A 24,883-nucleotide genomic window follows, 5' to 3' on the forward strand; every position below is an offset into this window, starting at 1 on the left:
AGCTGGACACAGCTGGTTTTGGCTGGGCTCCCGGCCTGTTTTGGCTGGTCAAGCTGGTTTTAGCTGGTCATTTTCTAGCCTGACCAGCTAAGACCAGGCTCTAAATAGCTGGAAACCAGCCTGGAAATGGCAGGGATTTCAGCAGGGATCTACTTTCCTGGAGATTTCAGTTGCAAACAATATCAAACACTTCTGCCTTTAATTATCAAGTGCTGTTCAGGTCCTAATTAATTGGTTCAGGTGTGTTTGATCAGGGTTGGAGCTGAACTATAGGAAGGTAGATCTCCACAAACAGGGTTGAGCAGACCTGCTGTACTCTATGGGCTCTATTCACTTCATTTCCCACACACTCACCATGCCCCCTTCGACTACTTATTTTTCTATAGTGGCTAATGAATTGGAAGTCAACATTCACATACAATGACTTGCTAGATTTTGATAAATTTATAACCCACATACAGTCCCTTCCTAACCCTTGGCCATTTTATTTCCCATTCTCTGCTTTCTGTGCCTGTCTGGCTCCTTCTCCCAGGATCTCCTAAATGCATTGGATATTATTTAATATGAGCTACTTCACCTAATCTCTGCACATGCCACCTGTTAGGTAGCAACATGCTAATACCAATACTGGAATCAACATGGGATTCTCTAAAATGTGTCCTCACACCATTCACTTTGGCTCCCTCAAGCCTCTGGGAATGATGCATTAGGTTCCCCCATTTTCCCCACTTACTTGTTCAGTTCTTCTAATAATTAATTAGAGCCAATTTCCCATCCCTGTTCCTGGAGGCACACCAACAGTACATATTTTGGATGTCTCCCTTATCTGAACCACTCCTTACAGGTTTTGGAGTCTCTTCTAATGCTCTAATGAGTTGATTCAGATGTGTTTGATTATGGAGAGGTTGAAAATGTGTACTGTTGATGTGCCTTCAGGAACAGCGTTGGGAAACACAGTATATATTCTTTACTAATGAACATAAAGTCTACAAATTTCACAGAAAATGGCTTTCTTCTTTGGATTGTCAGGATAGAACACTAGGATTTGACAAGGTCTAGCATTTATGTGCTTGCACATTTCCAGTTGTTGTTACTGTCGCTTACTAACCCCAGATCACTTCATCTCTCTCTCATCCCATCCTGCGCTCTCTGTCCCTGTCTGGCTCCTTCTCCTGGGATCTCTCTGCCTCGCTCACAACATCTCTGTTTTGTCTGCTTCTGTTGCTAAGGCTAAAGGAAGACAGAGGAGAGTTAGCGTTCCTCCTCTCGAATGACTGATCACGTCACAAGTATGCATAAATCACACTCAGATACTGAGTATATGGGATTTGGACCCTTTTTACAAGATTGTTATGACACATTTAATGGTCATCTGCATCTTTAAACCTTGTACGTTTTTAATAAGTTTTAATAATAATAAAAAAGAACATTTATATGTATTTACATACAGTACCTGACAAAAGTATTCTTGCCTATCCAAGTTTTAGGAACAACCAATATTAATTTGACTTCTAGTTGATTATCTGGTATCGGATGTGGCTTAAAAGCAAAGGCCTCTAGATGACACTTATTTTACCAACATGAAATATGATCATGCCTCGATTTTTAATTATTTAATTAGGATAGTAAGGTTTGACTTTGCTTAGACAAAAGTCTGGTCACTTTACAGAAATAATGTACAGGATAGAATATAAAGTCATGCTGCAGTAGAAAAGGAATTAATATTGTGTTTGACTCCCATGAGCTTGGAGGACTGCATCCATACATTTATGCAATGACTCAAATAACTTATTAATAAAGTCATCTGGAATGGCAAAGAAAGCATTCTTGCAGGACTCCCAGAGTTCATCAAGATTCTTTGGATTCATCTTCAATGCCTCCTCCTTCATCTTACCTCAGACATGCTCGATAATGTTCATGTCTTGTGACTGGACTGGCCAATCCTGGTGCACCTTGACCTTCTTTGTTTTTTAGGAACTTTGATGTGGAGGCTGAAGTATGAGGAGGAGCGCTATCCTGCTGAAAAACTTGCCCTCTCCTGTGGTTTGTAATGTAATGGCCAACACAAACGTCTTGATACCTCAGGCTGTTGATGTTGCCATCCACTCTGCAGATCTCTCGCACACCCCCATACTGAATTTAACCCCAAACCATGATTTTTCCTTCACCAATCTTGACTGATCACTGTGAGAATCTTGGGTCCATGCGGGTTCCAACAGGTCTTCAGTATTTACGATGATTGGGAAGGAGTTCAACAGATGATTCAAAGGAAATATCTGCCACTTTTCCAAGTGGTTCACTAGAAGTCAAGTTATTATTTGTTGCTCTTACAACTGGAATCAATGACAAGACTTTTGTCAGGTATTGTATGTATCATATCATCTTTGCATCAAAAAAATAAATAAAAAATAAAAATAAAAATTACTGCTTATGCAGGGCATTTCTAATGTAATGTCTATGGGACTTGAGAGTAAATTTGACGTTGTTCTCTCTTCTGGCAGTCGTTATCATTGTAACAATTGCAGGACATCGGCCCTACAAGACCAAGTTTGAACTAGAACTAGAATAGTTGTCACATATGATAAGAGGACTGGAATTGAAAACACTACTTCTGCCAGAATTCTACATTAATTGACGGGGACCAGAGCAGAAATATGTGCACAGGCCCAGAATCCCTAGCAATGCCTACTGCCACAAATGACTCCAACTGCTTCCTATTGCCTTTACTGGTTTTCTTCAGGTGGCAGTTTGTTTAGTCTCCTGTGGCGATCTGGCCCACCCCTACATGTTTGTTTGCTTTCAGCCAGCCTGTTTCTTCGCACCATGCTAGGTGTGAAAAGGAGCCATTCGTTTGGTCTGTTGCACGATCAATAAGAGACGTGAGGATAAAAGCGCTGAGAGAGTATATTTGAAAACCGATGAGCCCTGCTCGCGTGACACAGCTGCATTTACACTATGCCAAGTCTCCCTCAGGTAACTATCACCTGTGAAAATGAAACTTTTTCATTTTCATGCTATTTATGCCTAATGTTATATTAATCTTGAGTACATATAGAGTATTACTGCCTGTGCTCCAAGAAGTCTTTATTTTTGAAAAATTCCTATAAGACATAGAGGCGAAATCCTGGAAGTACAGAGTCCTGATCTTCAGAGTAGTGTGGCACAGCTTCAGAGAAAGGCGAGAGCATTATATATCAGTGTGTTTTCAATTATATACCATTTGTTTTTGGGATGCAGAGATTTGAAAACAAATTTACTAGCAAAACAAATGACCTGTGGTTTGTAAAATATCCACTGATATCTATGGAAGATGGTTTATAATAACTGTTTTACAAAGTCTGATAATGTGCATTATTCACAACAGTTACTCACTCTATAGGTCACTAGAATGTTTAGGTTACTCTATTCTTCTTTCAGTTGAACAGCCACTTACTTTCAAGTATCTTGGGAGAAGTTGAAGAATTGATTTGTTGTAAATCCAGCAGCTGTAATCTCTCCACTGTAGCGCATGGGGCTGCGGCATCCTATGTGGTAAACCAAAAGCATTGCCATGGAAATACATAAGTGATGCATTCTAAATAAAATTGCCATTTATAACATATTGCAGAAATTGCATGAGACCACCCACCATTTCATGTAAATTCTTTTAAAGTCAAGTAACACAAATTAGCTACTAACTTCTTAAAACTTAAAACCATACATTCCCAGTGGTAGCTGATTGATTGTTTTCGTGTTATTTGAAAAGTCATTTAACATGTCATTTTATTTTGGCTTAAGTCTCATTTGTTTACATGAGAGGGGGCGATCAAAATGTTTTGGTTTAATTTTTCCGAGCCTGAGGCACACTTCCAAACACCTAATACTTCAAGGCTGTGTTGCACTTTAACAATATAATGTGATGTGTATTTAGCATATTTATTGTGTATGGCCATACTTCACAATCATGGTGTGCAACATCCACTTGCATGATGCGACGACAGCCACAGGACAACGGCGCCAGTGTGCTCACCACACACCAGCTATAGGTGGTGTAAAGTGACCGGGACACCCCTACTCTTTATGAGAAGTGCCATGGGATTTGTAATGACCACAGAGAGTCAGGACCTCGGTTTAACGTCTGATCTGAAAGACGGTGCTCACTGACAGTATGGTAAACAAATGAATAGTACAATTTTATCACAAAAAAGCAAAAAGGCGAAAAAATAAGCTAATGCTGCTACATTTTGTTGAAATGGACTAGAATCAGAAGTAACACAAATAGTGCTCATGAGCTAAAGAAAAACTCAAATCACAGTTGATTATACATTTGAACATTAGCATATTGCTAAGCTAATAGCTCAGTACTCCAACAAGAATTAAATCAACATGATCTTAAGGAATACAAGCTGTGGTACATATTCTGAAATATAGCTCTTATAAAATTATACAAACTCATATGTTATTTAAATAAAACAAAACAATTGACCTTTAAATTGATTCATTTTCTTTTTAGACTAGTCGCTTTATTAATCTGGGGTCGCCACAGTAGAAAGAACTGCAAATTTAATTTATCCAGCATATGTTTTACGCAGCTGATGCCCTTCTAGCTGCAACCCATCACTGGGAAACATCCATACACACTGATACTCTACAGACAATTTAACTTACCCAGTTCACCTATACCAAGTGTACCCTGAGGAAACTCACACAAACACAGGGAAAACATGCAAACTCCTAAATGCCAACTGACCCAGCGACCTTCTAGCTGTGAGGCGATCGTGCTACCCACTGCGCCACCGTGACGCTTCTTAATTATAAATTAAGATTGCTAAATTTGAAGTTAGTTTGTACAAAATCAACCTTCGAAATCATCCAATCGAAGCACATGTGTTTAAATGTGTATATGTACTCGCATATATAATGAATTTAGTAAATTGGGAAAAAATGGTGGGAAAAATGTACATTCACTGCAATATTCATTCATTCCTTTTCTTGTCGGCTTAGTCCCTTGATTAATACAGGGTGGCCACAGCGGACTGAACCGCCAACTTATCCAGTAAGTTTTTACACAGCGGATGCCCTTCCAGCCGCAAGCCATCTCTGGGAAACATCCACACACACACACACACACACACTCATACACTACAGACAATTTAGCCTACCCAATTCACCTGTACCGCATGTCTTTGGACTATGGGGGAAACCGGAGCACCCGGATGAAACCCACGCGAACACAGGAAGAACATGCAAACTCCACACAGAAACGCCAACTGAGCCGAGGCTCGAATCAGCAACCTTCTTGCTGTGAGGCGACAGCACTACCTACTGCGCCACTGCTTCGCCCTTCACTGCAATGTTAATCCAAACAAGTGCGGTTATAAAACATAAAAATGTATGAATTTTCTTTCAATTTATACAAAATGTCATGAGTTAAAGACAGCAGTTTATAGAAATAAAACAAGTGGTACAAGTAAAATTCTAATTACATCGTATAGCTGACTCGTGTATAGATTTGCATAATTTGCAATCCAAATAAAGTCAGTGTGATGAGTAAAACGGGGAGAACTTGCAAACTCCACACTAAAATGCCAACAGACCCAGCCGAAAATCGAACCACTGACCTTCTTGCTGTGAGGTCATCGTGCTACCCACTGCGCCACCGCAATGCCCTTAATTATAAATTAAGAGAGACAAATCGAAGCACATGCGTTTAAATGTGTATATGTGTTCGCATATATAATGAATTTAGCAAATTGGGAAAAATTGGTGGGAAAAACGTACAATTTTATTGAAACAAACTAAAACGTTTGACTTACAATTGTACAACAGAACTTAATTAACAAAATCACACAAATAGTGCTTATAAAATGATTAAAGATTTGACTCTCAGTTTATAAATGTCGCTAAGCTAACATCCTCAAATGAGCAAAAACATCACAAAGCATGAAAGATTACCTTTCGAAGGCCTACTGCTCCTGAGATGGTTTGTAGGACATGAAACAGGAAGCTTGGTACAGTTTCCCCTCCCCTGATAGATAGTAAACTTCTTGGTTTTGGTTCAAAGTGATTAAATACATGCTCAAAATCATGCAACAGTGAAACAAGAGATGCAACAGTGAAAAACGCCACAGTACGAGGTCTGTTGTGATTGCACAAATTCTTTAATTAAAGGACCAAATTGTACATTTCAACAAGCAGTCAAATAACAAAAAGACAGAACTGCATATGTACCTATCGATTCGGCTACTTTCAGTGTGTTAGAATAAAATAAATCCAAACGTGATTATTTTATTTTTATTTGAAAAATCAAACATGACTGATTAAAAAAAAAAAAACATGACATGGATGACATAATTTCTAAACAAACAGTTCAACATTTAAATTCTGGAAAGTAAAATTTACCAGTATGGCACCATGTTCTTCATTTAAAGTGTAAAACTTCTTCTTAAAATATACAAACAGAACACAATACCTGAAAAAAAGAGAAAACTTATACAATATTTCCTCCAAAAACATCTTTCTAAAAGCCTACATCTTGTGCTGGAGAAACAAAAAAAGAAGTAAAACCTGGTTAGGTTGCAGTGCTCTTTAAAATAGTGCTTACAACAATATGAAATAACTGTATTTTTTTTTGTTACTATTTACAAGCTTTTAAACAATTCGTAAATGATTGTCGTAATATTTCTCATATACGTGTTAAAGAAATTCGAATCCATAGCTGAGCCAGTGGTACCTCTCATAAGAAATGTCTGTAAATACGGTATATATATATATGTACTTTAAAAAAAGAAACAAAGAAAAAAACAAAGAGGCTGGCCTGGACGTTCATCTTCTCTGTGACTTTATAATACTATAACAATTAACGATATTATTTGTTAAACACCTTGCAGCACCCTGATGAAATATTTGTATTTTTTTTAAAACTGCTTTACAATATACTCGACACATTCAACAATATAAGCTTCCGGAATCTCTTTTCACAGACAAAACAAACCTGCTCTTGAACTGGTTCTTGAAATGCGTTAACGATAAGTTCTGGTCAACACAGTCTCACTTCAAATGCATGATGAATTTGAACATTTGCGTGATGCTTCACGTTTAAAGAGATTTACGGCAATTTAGAAAAAAAATCGGAACAATATATGGGTTAATCGACATAAATTCGGTAATAGTTACGTATTGTTCAAGTTAACTAGCTGACTGTACAAGTTGACTAGCAGCTAGCTCTCTGCAACTCTTACATGGTGGTCCACTGAAGCTAAGCAGAGCTACGCAATGGAGAGACCACATGGGAAAGCTAGGTTGCTGCCGGAAGTGGTGTTAGTGAGGCCAGCAGAGGGCGGTCTGTGTGGGTCCTAATGCCCCAGTATAGTCAAGGAGACTCTATACTGCTCAGTAAGCACCGTCTTTCAGATGAGATATTAAACCGAGGTCTTGACTCTCTGTGTCCTTTAAAAATTCCAGGATGTCCTTCGAAAAAGAGTAGGGGTGTAACCCCGGCATCCTGGCCAATTTTGCCCACTGGCCTCTGTCCATCATCGCCTCCTAACCATCCCCATATCATAATTGGCTTTATCACTCTGTCTTCTCTCCACCAATCAGCTGGGGTGCGTTCTGGTGTAATACGGCAGCCGTCGCGTCATCCAGGTGAATCCTGCACACTGGTGGTGGATGAGGAGATTCCACCCAATGTGTAAAGCACTTTGAGTGTCCAGAAAAGCTCTATATAAATGTAGGGAATTATTATTATCATCATTATCATTATTATTATTATTACTATTATTATTAACCCGTGCAAAATGCACAACATTTACTGCAATGTTGTCAAATCAAGTGCAGTAATAAAATGTACAAAATGTATGAATTGTATTTCAATTTAGACAATTGAAATCAAGTCATGAGTTAACGATAATAATATCGGCTCATACAAAATATACGACTTTTACCGCAGTTTATAGAAATGAAACAAGTGGTACAAGTAAAAATCGAATTACAATGTACGGCTGAATCGTATACAAATTTCCATGATTTGTAGTTTAAATAAAGTCAAAAAATTTAAATTGAAAATGTTTATTTTGCTAACGCACGTTGCTATTCTATATGCGTAACTCATTGTGTGTAAACATATGTTTAGGTAATCTTCAATCAAAGCCACAATATTCTTAACCACGCCGTTTGCTATGAAGGAATTATGTGCAATAGAAGCCCCGCCCCCTACCAAATATTCTATTTCAAGAGGAAGAACATCAAAGTACTGAAATAAAAAATAATTCTGTTTCACGTGGAATGGGACAAAACCAACCAATCGAAAGATTGTATGAAGTACGTTTGGTTCACTCTTACAAATCATTACACATTCGTTGTGAGACTGGGTTGGTTCTGGAACTACTACACACATGAACACCTGTATCTAAAAGGTAAGTTGATTTGTAAAGCTGATCTAGAATCAGCTTTACAAAATCTAATCTCACAAAATGCAATAGCGAGAAGGGTTCAGATCTACAAGCGACATCTACAGAATTTTTTTATACTGCAATCTGTGTTATTACTGACATCTCGCACAGTTTTCTTTAAACTGTTGGTAAAAAGAAGGTAGCGACCTTGCATTTTCCCATAAATAAATATGCAATCCAATCTTCTGTTCATATAAACATCATTTACTGCGTTTCAGGACAATCAGTTCTATATGTTGCGCATGACGTTATTTACGTCATTTAGCTTTCCGAACAATTAGCACAAATTTGTACTACTTGTATTTCACAAACGATTTCCAACGAATTGTCTCACACACACACACACACACACACGCACACACACACACAAACATACACACGTACATATACACAAACATTTCCCAACACACACCTGTTATGGACGGACCAACGCAAATTGTGATCGACTGCATCTTCCAACTTTAGAAATTTCGTAACATAATGGCAAGTAATATTAACGAGAGTGCTCACATTATGCCGGGTGCAGTATTCAACGACTTCAATTGGTTAAATATTCCAGAGATCAATCTGTGTCGATTTAATTGAAATTAAAACCCATTCAAATTGATAAGAAAAAAGAAAACAAACTAAAAAACAAAAACAAACCATAATTTATGCTTGACAGTCTTCCCGTGATGGATGGCATCTCTTCGGATGGATCTTTACTATGTTCAGAGGTAGAAACCAGTGGTTTGAGGGTCTGGAGGATGTGGGTGTGGCTCAGGAAGTGGGTGGGGACTGTTGACAGGTGCGGCCACTGTGTTGCCATTGGGAACCAAACAACTTCCGTTGTAGGTCACGCTAGTGGAGTTCAGAAGAAAACCGGTCTCCATCTGGAAACAAAAAAATGTTAGAATACCTGACTAAAAAGTAAATGCTAGCCAAAAAGTGAAGGTATTAAGCTAAAATTTGATTGAGTGAATCTCATAGGATTCCTAGGTCACAGTTCAATTAATAGTTATAATTAAGAACACTAATAGCTTCTGTTGCATTTCCTTCCACAACAACTAAGAGTGAATTATTTGCATTTGACCTAAAATACAAACTCAAGTATGGGGTTAGCTTATGGAACTTGCACAGGGGTTGCTTTTTCACATTAAACTAATTTCACTTATTTGTTTTGGAGGTTTACCAATCAAAACAATATAGGCTCAAACCACTACATGCACCATGCTAACCAAAGCTAATCTAAACGACAACATTTAAAATCTGAAATATTTACATCTCATTTGGAATTAATTTATTCATGAATGCTACTTTATAGTTTTTTTCTTAATTTATTTACCTTTTTTAGCTAAAAATGTATACAGACAACATTTTAATACGGACCATATTCAATTATAAAATTAACGAAAAAGGCTCTTGAGGTTGATGGGAAAAGGTTTCTGTAGGAATGTGGTGTGCGGATGATAAGTAAATCCCTGGCAGTATCACAAAGCTCCTATAGTTAGTGCAGGAAAGTGAAGTGTTAGCATGCATGAGGTAGTGCTGGTGCTGGATTGTAGGTCATGGCTGCTCACGCCTGACTGGCCATTTAAGCTCTATTCTCCTTTCAGCTGAGAGCAATGACCCTGAACACACACACGCACATACTCAAAAGCCCAGAATGTAGTGCTGGACATAGACTTAATTGTCTCTTTTGGCCTTGCCCTTCCATTGATATTTTAGTCCTATTTCTAACCTCCTCATTCTCATTTTGGCAATATTTTTTATCATCTCAATCTCTTTTTTTCCCTGAAAAAGTTGCACCTTTCCTTTTCCATTTCGGCAATAATTCATACAAAAGTCACCGCTAAGGTGCCAGACTTTTGTAGTATAACCAATAAGGTATTTAGTGTGCTTTAAACCCATTTCCAAGTCTTGATGATTGCTCCATATGGCTGGTCCATATGGGATGTTTCGTGCTTTGCCTGCCTTCTGGGTGAAGTACAAGTCGGAATGCTTATAAAAGCAAAAGCACATCACTATTTAACAAGCCACAATATTTTGAGATATCATTCATGTTTTTAGCATGCACAAACGTCAAGGGATGAGTTATGCATCACTGCTAATGCTGCTAACAATCTACATAAAGCACGATCCTTATATGTGGAACAACAGCGTGGTGCCCTACATGTGAAAAGGCAAGATTGTCTGGATAAATGAGTGCAGACAGGGGCCCATGGTCTCTAAATATGGGCTGCTGCATGAGCGGTCCTTTTGTGGAGGCTTCTCTTGCTCTATCTCTTTCATGGCCTCAGGTTTCCCAGTTACAATGGGCTAGATGCTACAGTTGGCTGCCATCAGTACAGCGGAAAAGCCTTTCTGGTGCTAGTGGGTTGACCTGGAAGCTTACACTCCTAAGCTGAAGATTACAATCTTAACCGCAGTCACCATAATAAAGCAACACAGCGGGCAAAGCAAACATCCACCTGTGTGGGGCCCCACGGCAAATCTCTCGAGACTGCCAAGACTTTGTAGGTCTGTCACTGTGCATTATGCAATCTCAGCACATTAGCTGTGACCTATTAGGCCTTGGTCCCTTATACAGAGCACAATTAGATTAGAGTGAACATTTAGGCCAGGGGAAAAAGAAAGAGAAATATGGAGGGGGTGGAGAGGGCCATAACAGGACTTGGCGTCCAGAATACCTTTTGAACTATATTCCTAGATTATCAGAGCTGTCTTGACAGGCAGTCAGAGGAATCAACTGCATTATGTGAAAAGCTAAAGACAATCATAATAAGCTAGCAATGTTTACCATCTTGATAATGTACCTAAACAAATAATTCTGCAGGGGTGTCCAATTTTGCTCCCATAGGGTCATTCCAACACCTTGCAATCCTAAAACTAAATCCTAAAAGTATCCTAAAGTATCTTGCAATCTTTAAAACCATTACCTGGTTTAGGTATGTTTAAGGCTTGAGCTAAACTTTACTCAAAGGTGACTTTCTAGAAGCAGTACCTGCAGGGTCACTGTAATACCTTTGGCTTTCTCTTTTCTGCCCTTGATGAAACATTTGAACATAATCTCAGGTTTTAGGTTCAGGGCTTAAAAACATTCTTATCAACCGATTCCTTCTTGTCCGATTTCAAGAGTGGAAGCGTTTGGCCTTTTAATGGTTGATAGGAAAGATGACCCAGAGGCTTGTCAAGCTTGGATAAATCAGATTGTAAAACTATATCCTCCTTTAATGCTTACCTTACTGTGGGTCATGTCATGGGTCAACTCAGAGCCATAATCCGTCAGCGAGGGGAGGTTTGAAGGTGGGGCTAATCCTAGGATATGCTCCAGAGAGGAGTTCTGTTTGGTATAGGAGGCGTAATAAGTGGGTGTGACCTTTGGCTGCTGCTGCTGTTTCTGATAACCCTGCTGATAGGACGAAGATGATGCCATAGCTCCCTGAAACTGCCCTAGGTTCCCAGATGAACTGCTGTTCATTGTAAACTCCACCCCTGAATTGTCAGTCATGTTGTAATCAATAATATGGGTACCCATTGTCTGAGTGTGTGCCATCTGACCATTGGGAAAACAAGGTCCATTTGTGACCAGCTGTTCTGCAAAGTTGTATCCATGCCACTGAGGATTACTGTAGATCCCATTTGCAAGGGTATCTCCACCCTCAATTGTTTTCGGCTTACACTGGAATGGGACAGGCAACTGGTTTTGCTGCCATTGCTGTGGCTGTGCCTTACTAGTTCCTGTTATCTTATCACTAAGTTGAGAGTTTAAATTGACTTGCGTATGTTCAGGGACCCAGTGTCCATTGTGTACAACTGGTACAGAGTTCACCAAAGTAGTATCATGCTGGTTAAAGTTAGCTGTCTCAGATTCTGTTGTAGGCACTTGAGACAATGGTGTATGGATCCAGTTCTCAGTTTTGTGGCAAACCGACTGGCCATTAAGATGTTGTTGCATGCGCTGTGATAGATGAAGTATGGGTGGTATCTGTTTTTGTGGCCAGAAAGGAGCAGGTACGGATGAAGTTACTTGAGGAGGTGAATCAGACTCTGGCTTAGAGTTTTCAACAGAATCTAATGCAGTTGAAGGCTTTTGAGACTCTGCTGGGTCCTCAGTCTGGTTCTCCAGTGAATCATGGACGTAGGAGAGGATTTCGTTGTTTGTGAGAAGATCATTGAGAGATGGGATAAAGTCCGGTTCCACTTCTACCTGGATCATCCTTTCATCTAGAAGCAGCAACTCAAGGTCCTCTGCATTGAGTCCAAGATTTTCAAGGGCACTGAATAACTCACTGTTGGAGCAGCTCTCCTCATTTTCCAAAGAAAGAGAGTCTAATGTTGCCAAAAGTGGGTCAAAACTCGACGTCTCCTGTTTGGAGGCTGTAGTTACACCATTCTGCACTGGATTCCAACTTTCATTCTCAGCAGAAGAAGAGAAAGTGCTAGTCTCTCCTTGCTCACCAAAGAGGCTACTGTGGAATGACATTCTAGGCTCCATAGCTGGCTGGCAAACATAAACAGACTCGTCCTGTCTCATCATGGCTCCCAGTAAGGAACTTGGATCCAGATCGTCCTTTGAGCTTTTGTTCACCTTGCTCTTTTTGGTTTTGTTGTTCTTGCCTTTGTCCTGAAGGGTGTCGGGGAAGCCCAACATGGGGTAGTTGATTTGGTACAGCAGAGCTTCTCCAGTAGCAAAGGTGAATGGAAGATGCATAGATCGTTTCCTCAAGTGCTCTCCACCCTCTTCTTCTCTGTATGAACAAATAAAAGAAATGTCTTTCATCAAAATCAAGCTAAATTGCAAAGCTACGTAAAGAATGTAAGACAGTAGGATGATATACTTACACAAGTGGCCTCTGGGTGGCAATGATGTAGTCAGGCTTGCCATTTTTGTAGACAAGTCTAGCATTAGCTTGTACCCATTTCCAACGGTTGTCCTTTGTAAGCAGTCTAAAAACAGTCAGACCACTCTCTCCAGTCTTGATCACTGCAATGGACAATGCAACAATTTGTAATCACATTTATTGACTTAAATATATAGAACAGTTTTTTATTTTTATTTTTTTTTGCATTGTACCTTTTTTTCTGCTACGGGCTTTTGGTTCCATATTAAATTACTGATATGGATTTACTGCTCTAGTTCACATGTCTTCTCTAGTCATAACATCAAGGATTTATCCAATCTCATCCATAATCTATAGGATTACAGGAAAGAATTCCTTCTCCTGTGTTTAGCTCATCTGTCTGTCTCCTTTCTGACATTATAAGCAATGTACTTTTTTCCTATAACATCTATGGATTGCCTCCTGCTAACCACACTGAATGAGAAAACTGACATTATTTGCCAAAATGAACAGGGCTAATGTTTTTTTTTTGCCAAAAAAGTCCAATGTGAACACGTCCAAAGTAGACACTACCATTTCCAACTGGCATTAAGGTAATTTCATTGAGACGCTTCCTTCTTCTCTCACCCTGTTTCACATAATTTTCTCGGAAACATTCACTGTGCGTAAGTGCTACTGAATGAATGTCTCCATGTTACGCAACTTACAGGCAAGCAGGAAAGCTAACAAACAAAAGACTATGGATGGCAGCTATGGTTTTGATCGTAATCCAGGAATTTTGGAACAACACAGCAAAGTACGAAAACCTAGTACTGGTACACTTTCTTAATGTTTTAGGTCAGTATGTTGATAGTGGGTGGCCTTTTGTGGCTATTTGAACAATAATAGCTTCTACACTACAAATGTAATAGCGTCAAATGGGATTTTGACGATTTATGGAAGTAGTCTAAAGTGGGCAACTTTAAAACATTTAACACCTTTAATAAGAAATCTGAAAATCTTACTCCTGACATGGTTCTCAGCACAGTAGAGCATATCAGCTGCATGGATGAACTGGTACCCTGAACCTCGAACTCGCAGTTCCGCCTCTGTGTAGCCAAGAACTATTTTACCCCTAAAAAACAGGCAGAACAACATCGCTGATGTTTGTACCATATTATATTGTACAGATGAACATATATAACGTCTTATTGTTTTAATCAACACAGTCGTCCATGATTACTTTGCATCGCAGGCCATTGGGGTGAAATCCAACTTGTGTTTGGTTCTGAATATCATGTTCTTGGTTCGAATCTCCATTATGGAAGGAGGCTGTAGGGGCGTCGCAATGGCAAACAGGGCAAGCTGGGGTGGCATTTGGCCTCCATCATCCAATCGCCTGTTTTGCCCATGCAGGAATTTCAGACGTCCTTGAAAATTCAAAGCCTTCAAGAATACAAGTACAAACAATTACTGGAATATCAATATACAAAAAGGAAAGCATTGAAAGCAATTCCAAACCAGAGTTTATTTGGACTGTAAATTTAAATAAACGTAAATCTTGGCAACTCTAACAAAAGGAGCAAATAAAATACATGTCAATACATTTGCATGAAAGACGTACACAACTGATACACGTAGAATAAATACATATACAGCTGGAGCTGATGATTTTGTTTCTGTGCTTTTGGCAAACCACATCATTTGTCTCTGACTCAATGTGGGCCACAGAGCTCATGTCAGGTCATCTATTAACAAACGCAGTGCAAGCTAGTCAGAGTGTGTCATATGTGGAATTACATGGCGCCTTGTGCAAGGCCTGTTTAAAATAGTTCTACTTATGTAAGGCCACACAACAAATGTCTCAGTTTGTCAATGACTTCACGGCATATTAAACCACTGACACACATACTTGTACACAAACACACAAATTAGCATTAGATTTCATTTACCATAAATAAAAGCAATGCTTTAAGCATGCTTTCTGGGATGAGGGCGTGAAAGCGTATCAGCCGTAATTATGAACTTCCCGAAAGAACAGAATGGTTGCATTCAGAAATGGCAAGAGGACAACAAAATAAAAGTATGTAATGGAAAAAGTCTGATGGTACTTGTTTTTATAGCTCATGCTAATGAATTTTTGCTGGGCACATGGGGAGACCCCTGTTAGCATTCCACTCCTGACAAGCTAAGCGTAGTCATGCTATTCTTAAGGGAGATGGATTTGTTAAAGACGGAGGGGAGAGAGGAGAGAAAGTTAAAAAGAGAGACTGTGCAAATTAAAGAGAAAGAATTGTGCAGTAGGGAGCTTTGCACGCATGTCGATTTCATCTCTAGCGCAATGCCAAGATTAGCACAGAAAGAGACTTGTGGGGAAAAGGAATACTTTAGGAACAAAGCCTGCTGGAAACATCAGTATTCACTGTTGTTTCTATAGCTGAAGCCTGACTTTCCTCCAATTAGCTTTGATTTTAGGCTAACCTGGCTAATTTGAAATGATAGCTTAACGTCTCATTCTTCTCACCATTTTCATGTGTTTCTTCAAGCACAAATTAAAACCTTTTCCCCATGACCTTATTGCTCCTTTAAGAGGGATTACAGAGGTGTTCCAACAATTCTCAAATCTATGGCTACAATCCGCTAACCTGCACTAACCCAGATGCTAACTCGTTCTGTAATCTGGAACGTTAGGGCTTAGGGACTCTGAATAGCCAGATATATTTCAACCCATTGTAATATCAAATCAGTCAAATGTATGACATTCCTAAGTAGGCAACTTTGTTGGCAGTTAATAGCAAAATGGATACTTTAGCTTAGCATAGCTTGTTGACACTGACCAGGAATCCTGAGGAATTGTCTAGGAGGCATCGGAAACGACACACAAAGTTTCTTTCCAGGAAAGAAGAGTTTTCGGGAGGCAGCTGGTCTGGGTTGCACAACACAAGAGACATATTTGGGGCAGGATCTCCATCTAGGAAAAGAAAACAGAAGAAGAGAGAAAGCAGACATTGGTAGCATGTCTTGATTTTTTTTCAACAATGGCTCATTAGCTGTGTTTCCATTCAAAGATGTGAACAAATATCAAGAGGGGACAAATATCAAAAAGAAAAATGGAATTTGCTGTGGTTGGAAAAGTCACAGTGGGACTTCTATAACAAATAACTTGCCCTTCAGAAGACGAAGATGAATTATCCACTGACCATCATTTCTGTTTGCTGTTATGCTTAATTAAAATAGACATTTTAGTGACCATAACAATTATTTTGCAACTCCAGGAGTTTCCACTAAAGGTCAAACCACAAAACACATACTTCTTCTCTTATGCTCTCACTACCTAAAGTCAGGCGATTTAAGCCAGTGGTCCTCAACCTATCAACGCGAACCAGTCAACGCTTTACAATTTTACTGCAGACCAAGGGGGGTGGGGGTAGGGTCGGAAAGAAGATGACAAGCTGTCACTCTGATACAAGTTTTATTTATGAAGAAAATTACAAAGCACTGCTTTGTTTGGGTGTTCTGTGTTTGTCTGAGATATTTAGTTTAGCGAAATGTGTATATTCCATACAAGTTGAACGGTCAGTTCTTGTCACGTGACTCGCGGTGTGCTCCACATGGCATTCATTCAACTGGGTGTGTCTGGAAGTTGCAGGCACATGCAAGCCGTACACCTCTATTTGAAATAATGAACTTGCATGAACACTGGAAAACACGCGATATGTAAACAGCCCCTAAAAGGCTGCCGCCATTTGCTATTTCCAGCAGTTGATCTTCTTGCACAGACATGCTGGATTCATCTGATTTGTTGATCGTGTTGCAGATCCATTCCTTGGCAGTTTGCGGGTCCATCTCTGGGCCTTTTCCTCTTAGCAAATAAACTTTCCTAAGACCGCCTTTCCACTGCACATGACAAGCGACAGACCATCATCTCCATATGCAGAAAATTTGGATATGAGCTGCAGATCCGTTGAAATATTTGAACTCCTGCCACTAGGCTGTATGCGACCGGCTGACCGGATGTGATGTATTCCATGGTTGGAGAGGGTGCTCGCTGCAGAGCCATTTGAGGAGAGCTGAGCTCCAGCGAGGGGGAGCATGAGCTGTCGCTCCTCCTCCTGTAAGCTGTTTTAATGCGTACACCAACCCCACCCCCAGTGACATCACTCGTAGAAGAAGTGCAAAAAAGGTGGAGCTCAAGCTTAAGCTCCCCCTCGCTGGAGCTCAGCTCTCCTCAAATGGCTCTGCAGCGAGCACCACTTGCATGGTTGTCCAAGCTGAAAAACTGAACAATTTTGTGTGACTGCCAGAAGGGGGTGTATTCCGACAGTCGTGTCCTAATGTCATATGCAGTGGAAAGGCGGCTTAAGACATCTGTTTCTTACTAATTTTGCTAGCTTGTGGGTCAAATTTGGCCGCCCAAGTGGCTGAGATGCAAGCGAGAGAATACAGTCATTTTTCAAAATAAAAGATTTTTCAAAATAAAATATAGTTCAGACTCGGATAATAAATAAAACAGAAATAATTGATTATTTCTTGTGCGGCCTGGTGCCAATTGATCCATGGACCGGTACCGGTCCACAGCCCAGTGGTTGAGGACCACTGCTTTAAGCTATTCATTGGAATATAATGTTTTGAAATAGTTTCGGTGCTTTATTTTATTACAATTTTAAAAAATGCTGAGTTCTACACAATCCCTTCATGTCATCCCAGAGCAAATTGATTAAATTAGCTAAATGGTTTTTAAAATTTTAAGTTGATTTGAACATAAAACCATTAAGTTGTTCCAAAAAAACTCAAAAATTGTGTTGTTTCAGTACATTTTAAATAAGTGTTTTGAACAAGCAACAATATTTGTTAAAAATGTACAGTAGTTATAAATACTCATATTTGTAGTTGCACCCATCAGGTTTCATATTACAAACATTTTACGTGAATATATATGTAAATTCCTACATAACGCAGTGCTGTCATGATGTAAAAGGAAAATTTGCTGACCTTCTGATGAGTCTTCTGTCTGCGTGCTGGCTGGCGGCGGGTTCAAGGCCCAGTGTAAATTGCGCCTGAAGGCCTGCTGGTCCTCAGTATGAATGAGTTCAAACACATTTTGATGCATTACATCCGTCTGGGACAAATGGAAAAGGACAATGTTTATGAAACAATAACAATTAAGTATGTTGCTGTTGGGATTAAAGAATTTCTAGAACTAACTACAACTTACATCGATTTTAACTCTTTTTTTTTTAATTCTGTTAATTTATGGAATTTTAATTCAAGCTTTTAAATGAACCAATTATTGTCTGTTATTGTGTAAAATGTTTTTGTGAAAATGTGGCATCATTTGAGCGAGTATTACATGTTTATTCTTCAAGAATGTAGAGGTATCATCCAAAAACAACAACACATGAATATGTAATACAGGAGATATTTCATAGTTTTTGGGGATTTAAATGAATGGGGAACATTTAGACCACCCTGATGTATGTATGAAAAACTTAAAGAAAAAAAACCTGATGACAAAACAGATCAAATAAAATAGTTTTAATCTAACATGTTGCACATAATGGCTCTGCACTTACTCCAGCTACTCTTAAAATGGGAACAGAAGAGCTGTCAGTCAATAAATGAGAAAAAGTGAATGATGCTATTTGTTTGAAAAAGTAGCTTAAATAGTTTTGTGACTGGAAGGGCATCCGTCACATAAAACATATGCCAGAGTAACTGATGGTTTATTCCACTGTGGCTATCCCTGATAAATCAGGGACTAAGCCAAAGGATGGTGAGTGAGTGAGAACTCCGATATTTTACTATAGAATAACAAGAAAATTAGCAAATAATACATTATTTTATTAGTTACTTAAAATATTTCTGAAAAATGTGTTACTTGTAATGTGATTTCCCCAACACCAATTATAAACATAACTTTCATATGGATATTTAATAGAACCATAATTTGCTGAAGTTGACTTTTTATTTCAGTATCCTGATGTGCTTGCAACTGAAACAAAAGGGGGCAGTACTATCATTGTAATGTATATCATAGTATAGTACTTTATATATTATACAGTATATTGTTCACCTAAAGAAAAACAATGTGCCGTAGCAAAAAAAAACAAAAAAAAAAAAAAACAAAACAAAACATGGTAAATTTTCACACAGAATCACACAGATTTTAAGGAAAATAAATTTGCCACAAAAGACTTTCTTTCTTTGATATTGATCTTCATCTTATTCCCTCATCTTTACATTATTTCCACTAGAAACTGGACATTTCTGACTGTCCTGAACACAATCTCAAGGAAAGGCATTATTATTAACAAAAGGAGGACATTGTAGGCACATAAAGTAAACCTGCACAGTGGTGCCTAAGTTGGATAATTCAAAAGTAAATTATGATGAACTGGATTACACCGTGCCAGACTGAATCTGGGAGTAAAGCCTATTTGATTAAGCGCATTTTACAGCATTAAAACTATTGCTCAAGAGAAACACTGCAGTACTAGTTAGTATTATGCCGGTTTGATGAGACATGCCTTGTGTCCTCATAATTCAAAAATGCTTAAAAATCATACTTTATGGGGTCTTTTCAGATTCAAAATTTGTCACAGGTTTGCTGTGAGGGTTGGGTTGAATAGTAGGGGAAGGATAAGGCATAATAACAATATTTACAGTATGAAATACATTACACCTATGGAGATAGGACCACATAAACAATTATGTGTGTGTGTGTGCTAAGAATAGAGGTGAGAAGTACTTTATGTAATGATTATCCGACAACCGAGTCTGACGTAATTTTGATTCTGGGAAAGTGCATGTACATGAGCATGATTATCAGTCAGATTAAAACGGTGTCCTGACCTCACAATGTGGACAGATAAACATCAAATAACTAAAATATTGTTATGACAAGTATGATTTGGACATTATTTAGCCAACTACACAGTCGAGGTCGGTTTATTTAACAGCCATGAAAGTCATAGGAATAAAACATTATGAGCCAATACAGACTCCATACGAACAGGCATTCATGAGAAGAGCAATAAATATTAGTGCTGATTCCAAACATCCTCTTTTTAGGGAATATCAGCTGTAACCATCAGGAAAACGACTGAGAATGCCAATGAGTAAGACCAATAAACTGAAGCTTTCGTTTGTTTCTACCTCGATAAAACTGTTCAACTCGACCAAGAACACTGCACCTGTAGCACCTGACTGTGTGCTGTGCCTTATTTATTTCATATTTATATATGGTCTTATTCTGTAAACAATGTATGTTCTTAATTGTTTTGTTTGTTTTATTTATTTTATTGCCTGCCTAGAGCAACGTTGTAGCACCTTTTTTGCCCAAGACAAATTTCCTCTCGGAGACAAATAAAGTTTATCCGATCCTATTATAAAAAGAGTGATAAGAGAGATAAAAATATGTTTAGATATACAGCAACATCCAATCCCAATATTCATATCACAAAGATATTCAAATGGGTTTACATTAATATGTCAACTGTTAAAAATGATATTTACCTGGTGAAATCCTAAGTAATCCTGAATAGTGTGAGAACAGTAGAAAATGATCCCCTCGGCTGTGACCACCAACACAAAGCCATTAAGAGCCTGTGAAAATAAACAAACAAAGTTCAGAAATTAAACTATTAGTTTACTAGTTACTATATTGTGGATGAAACTATTTCTCTTTTATGAGTCCAAATTTCTCAAAAACAACCTCTCAAAATATCTCTCAAAACAGGAGAGATTCAAGAAAATCAACTTTTTTTTTTGGAGAAATGTCCAGAAGTGACGATCATGAAGTGATACAAACGAAAAATAATTTTTTAAATGACACAGAGTCAAAAAACACCCAATGGAAAGCATCCTTTAACACACAGCAAGCTGTTGATTATCCCAATTATTCTGAGTCAATTTGCCAAGTCATAGATAAGTTAAAGCTAGTCCTGCTTTTTTTGCAATGTAATATTTGAACAAATGTTTTGTAGGTATGAAACGTTAAATTTGCCTTCTTTAAATCACAGACAGACAGAGAGAGGGAGAGCGCATCGAGAGATCTTTAATGTGCCTGTAAATGACTTATATGGCATATCTAATAGCTCATAATAACATGAGCTAGCAACCTATTTGCAAATATAACTACACTAATACTAATTTCAAAAGTTGTCTAGATTGTTAATTAATAAATTACAATGTCAGATAAAAAGCAAAAAAAGAAAAGAAAGAAAACGCTAGAAGTCTCAAAGATTCAAAGTCTCCATGTCACTAGATTTGAAAAAAAATTTCAAGGTCAAAATTTAATTGAAGCATGAAGTAACCGGAATTATCTGAACATTGGCATGATAATAACATAATTGACTTTAAAATAAAAGTTCCCATAATGACGTTCACTCCAATAAAAAACAACATTAAAATACCAATCTAACTAAACTGTAGTATGATATGTGAAAGGCCCCCAAGCATGTTTAATCACGTTGATAAAAAGAATTCTGTAAAATATATGTGTATAACAAACAAAAAAACAACAACAACAAATAAAAAAACAATTCCTCTGCATATCTGAATTGATTTATATAGAACTATTGAATTTATGTACAGCATTTAGGGCAAGAACGTTGTAAGTAACTGTAATTAAATTGCCTAAAAATAAAAAGTAATCCCTAATTTTTTCAGCAGAAAAGTAATCTAATTACAGTTACTTTGTCACTAATTACACCAAACACTGCTCATGAGAATGTATTTTTTGGTATATTTCTGGACTTTGAATGAGCCGGGACTGTTGCTTTCTATAAAGATTGACAGAGCTCTCAGTTTTCATCTAAAATCTCTGAATTTGTGAAGAAGAATGAAGGTCTCAAGAATTTGAGACGACATAAGGATGAGTAATTAATAACATACTTAACCCTTTAAAGGTGCAGTAAGTAAGTTTGACACCCAGTGGTTGAACTAGGTATTACATTCCTGGATCAAAACAAATGCAAGCGCAGGTTGCCAGATTGACGACCAAGGAGTGAATATGACAATCGAGACTAAAGGCTGGGCTGAAAATGTTGACAAGGATCACCTCAGATACACCCCATTTGCTTTCTTCATAAATCACCCAGTATTAATACTTTTGATGTTCTGAAATATTTATCTAACAATCTATCTAACAAATTTAAATGAAGACTACCATGTATAAAATATACATGTTAAAACTATAAAACTGTATAAAGTCTGTACTAGGAAATATGAACTCGTTGGAAACAAATGAAAAAAACCTCATTGCATAAAGAGTTCATAAGTATTTAATTGCAACTAAGTACTAACTGTACAAACGTTGACAAAAAAGTACATGATTGATAAGTTTTTTTCCCCGCAGTATTAAATTAATCAGAGAAGTTCAGTACAACATGGTCGGAAGTGGAGGAAAGACTTAAACCAGGATTTAAATGCCAAATATGAACAGGAATTCGTCTCTTGTTTTACCTGTGATACGATCAACCAAAACGCACTTTTTTACCCGGTATAAACATGACAAAAAACATGACATCAGTCATGTTTACATTGTGGACTTTTCTGTCTTATCCACGCTAGCTGTTCCCGTGGTAAGCCTAAATAAACAAGTCTACAATTCGAGATCAGAGGTAAAAAAAAAAGTGCATTGCAGCACGCAGACGCGTAATGAAAAATAGATTGGCTGAATCAAAAAGGCTTTCAAATTGCACAATGACAAGAAATAATATAGATCGCGCCACAAAACACATGAAAACGAAAGTAACAAGCCTGAATTAAAAATGTAAGAAGTACAAAATTACAGATATTTGTGTAAAAATGTAAGAAGTAAAAGTAAAAAGGAGTAAAGTACTGATACCAGAAAAATCTACTAAAGTACAGTAATCAAGAATTTGTACTTCCAATCTTTGCCATTTTGTTGGAGTGCAGTGAGTGCACTATTTTGTTTTTCTGAATGACTGCATTTAAATTTCTGTCATGTTTCGTCTGGTGCAAACAGCCAAAGTGCTCATCATTGCAAATCTCATCACTTAGCATGTTGTGGGGTTACAGGGTTGCAATGTAACCTGCTCACCTAATGTTTACGTTTGTAACATTTATATTATTTATTCCCCTCATGTGGAACTCTGCATCTGCATCTTATTTCGAAGTCTGCTACTGCCCACCGGAGGTTGCATTTCGGCCACGGGCGTACACTTTCAGAGCCTTTCTGAATGAATAAATGAAATATGTGGTTTTCCACCAAGGAAACCCGGGGTGCTGAAATATAATTGGCTAAAGTGGCATTGGGCGGGTTAAAAGAACCGAAACAAAGACAGCGTTCCGGCACATTTTTAAAGCAGAATATCTGACTGCAGAATATTTCAACCCAGGCTCATTCTGAAAACGTAGTCCCTTGGACGTTTCTGGAGACTGCCAATTATGTAGCCGAAAGTACATATGGCTGCATTTTATTTTTTGTGCTTACCAGCTGACCGCTTGCCTCCATGTGGAGGGCTTTCCGGCCGCAACCAGTTCATCCAGTTACTTGTCGGCGGACTTGAGACGCAGAGAAGGAGCTGACCACGACAACGACGACGACTGGGTTCGAGTCCGGGGAAGAGCAGTTCCAGAAATCAGGTAAGACAAAAACTGAATCCAAAAATAAAGTAAACAAGTTCATAACAGGGTGAGAATGTGGTAAAATCTGAAAACGTGGTAAAAATCAGACGAGGGCTTTTCTTTTCTGGACGGCTTTTATGAATTGTTTCCTGAGTTTAGGGAAGTAAGCGGGTGGACGGGTCAATCGGTAAAGTTGGTTGCGTTTAGGGAAGGAGGAGGGTGGGTTAGTCGATTTGCTGGTCGCCAAGTCAATCATTGAGTCAGTCAGACAGACGGTGATTCGACAGCGGCCTCTGTTGGGTTTACGCGAGAACAGCAAGGGCACGAACGGCACTCGCGAGAGAAATTTGAGATATGAAAAAGCGCACACAGCCGCCTCTCGTGGACTTGCGAAAACAAAAACTGCATAAATACATACCTCCCGGAACGTATTTTAGCTGTCTCCAGAAACGTCCACGGGACTACGTCTTCAGAATGAGCCAGGGTTGGAATGTTTAATTGGCATATATCTGTAAACATATTATAGTATTTTTATGCTTTAGAAGAGTCAAAAACTTTGATAAAGCACCTTTAAGTTGGCCCCAAAATTCAACCAAAATAAAGAATTATTGTACATTTAAAAAAAAAAAAAAAAGTACATATTATGGAATAATCTCAACATGAATGCTTGACAAAAAAGCCGAGAAAGAAAGTAAATGCTATCCATTTCATGCTGTCATTAAATACTGATGGTGAGAATGCACTCTTGCGCGGTGTGTTTTTGCAGAGAGGGGATTTTAAAGCTCTTCACCATCTGGTGGCTCTAAGTGTAGATCTGCGATTATACTAATCTGAGGCATCCACAGACCACACAAAAACAACCGTTTATGACTATATTGTAGAAGCACTGCACAAATCCACCATCGATAAAACCCTAGAGCACCGACTGTGACCTGATAATCATGGCTAGTCTATGTGTGTGGACATACCAGAGCCTGACTTTCAAAATATTAATATTACATGCTGACATCAAGGAGAAAGAAATACAACCATAAATACTTAAAGACTGTAGAAAAT

At 38.3% G+C, this 24,883-nt stretch overlaps 1 protein-coding gene across 6 annotated transcripts in view; it reads right to left on the bottom strand.

Moving 5' to 3' along the window:
* Window positions 1-1,048: 1,048 nt before the first annotated feature.
* The window catches only part of ahr1b (aryl hydrocarbon receptor 1b), a 71,204-nt gene continuing 47,369 nt past the window's right edge, over window positions 1,049-24,883 (bottom strand). The window contains exons 4-13 of one of the 6 annotated variants that reach the window (XR_012397386.1): window positions 20,750-20,839; window positions 18,227-18,353; window positions 16,072-16,205; window positions 14,478-14,680; window positions 14,260-14,369; window positions 13,257-13,398; window positions 11,653-13,162; window positions 9,078-9,304; window positions 3,434-3,524; window positions 1,049-1,230 (exon numbers count right to left, since the gene is read on the bottom strand). Coding sequence is in view for 2 of the 6 variants with exons in the window: in NM_001024816.2 (NP_001019987.1) it covers window positions 9,143-9,304; window positions 11,653-13,162; window positions 13,257-13,398; window positions 14,260-14,369; window positions 14,478-14,680; window positions 16,072-16,205; window positions 18,227-18,353; window positions 20,750-20,839 (2,478 nt within the window). In the remaining 4 variants the exon portion in view is untranslated. Of the gene's footprint in view, window positions 1,231-3,433; window positions 3,525-6,121; window positions 9,305-11,652; window positions 13,163-13,256; window positions 13,399-14,259; window positions 14,370-14,477; window positions 14,681-16,071; window positions 16,206-18,226; window positions 18,354-20,749; window positions 20,840-24,245; window positions 24,337-24,883 lie in introns of those variants that run through there. The other 5 variants (XR_012397387.1, XR_012397385.1, XR_012397384.1 and 2 more) reach the window with 5 other exon arrangements.

The sequence above is a fragment of the Danio rerio genome, chromosome 22 (genome assembly GCF_049306965.1).
Source record: "Danio rerio strain Tuebingen ecotype United States chromosome 22, GRCz12tu, whole genome shotgun sequence".
Taxonomy (NCBI): domain Eukaryota; kingdom Metazoa; phylum Chordata; class Actinopteri; order Cypriniformes; family Danionidae; genus Danio; species Danio rerio.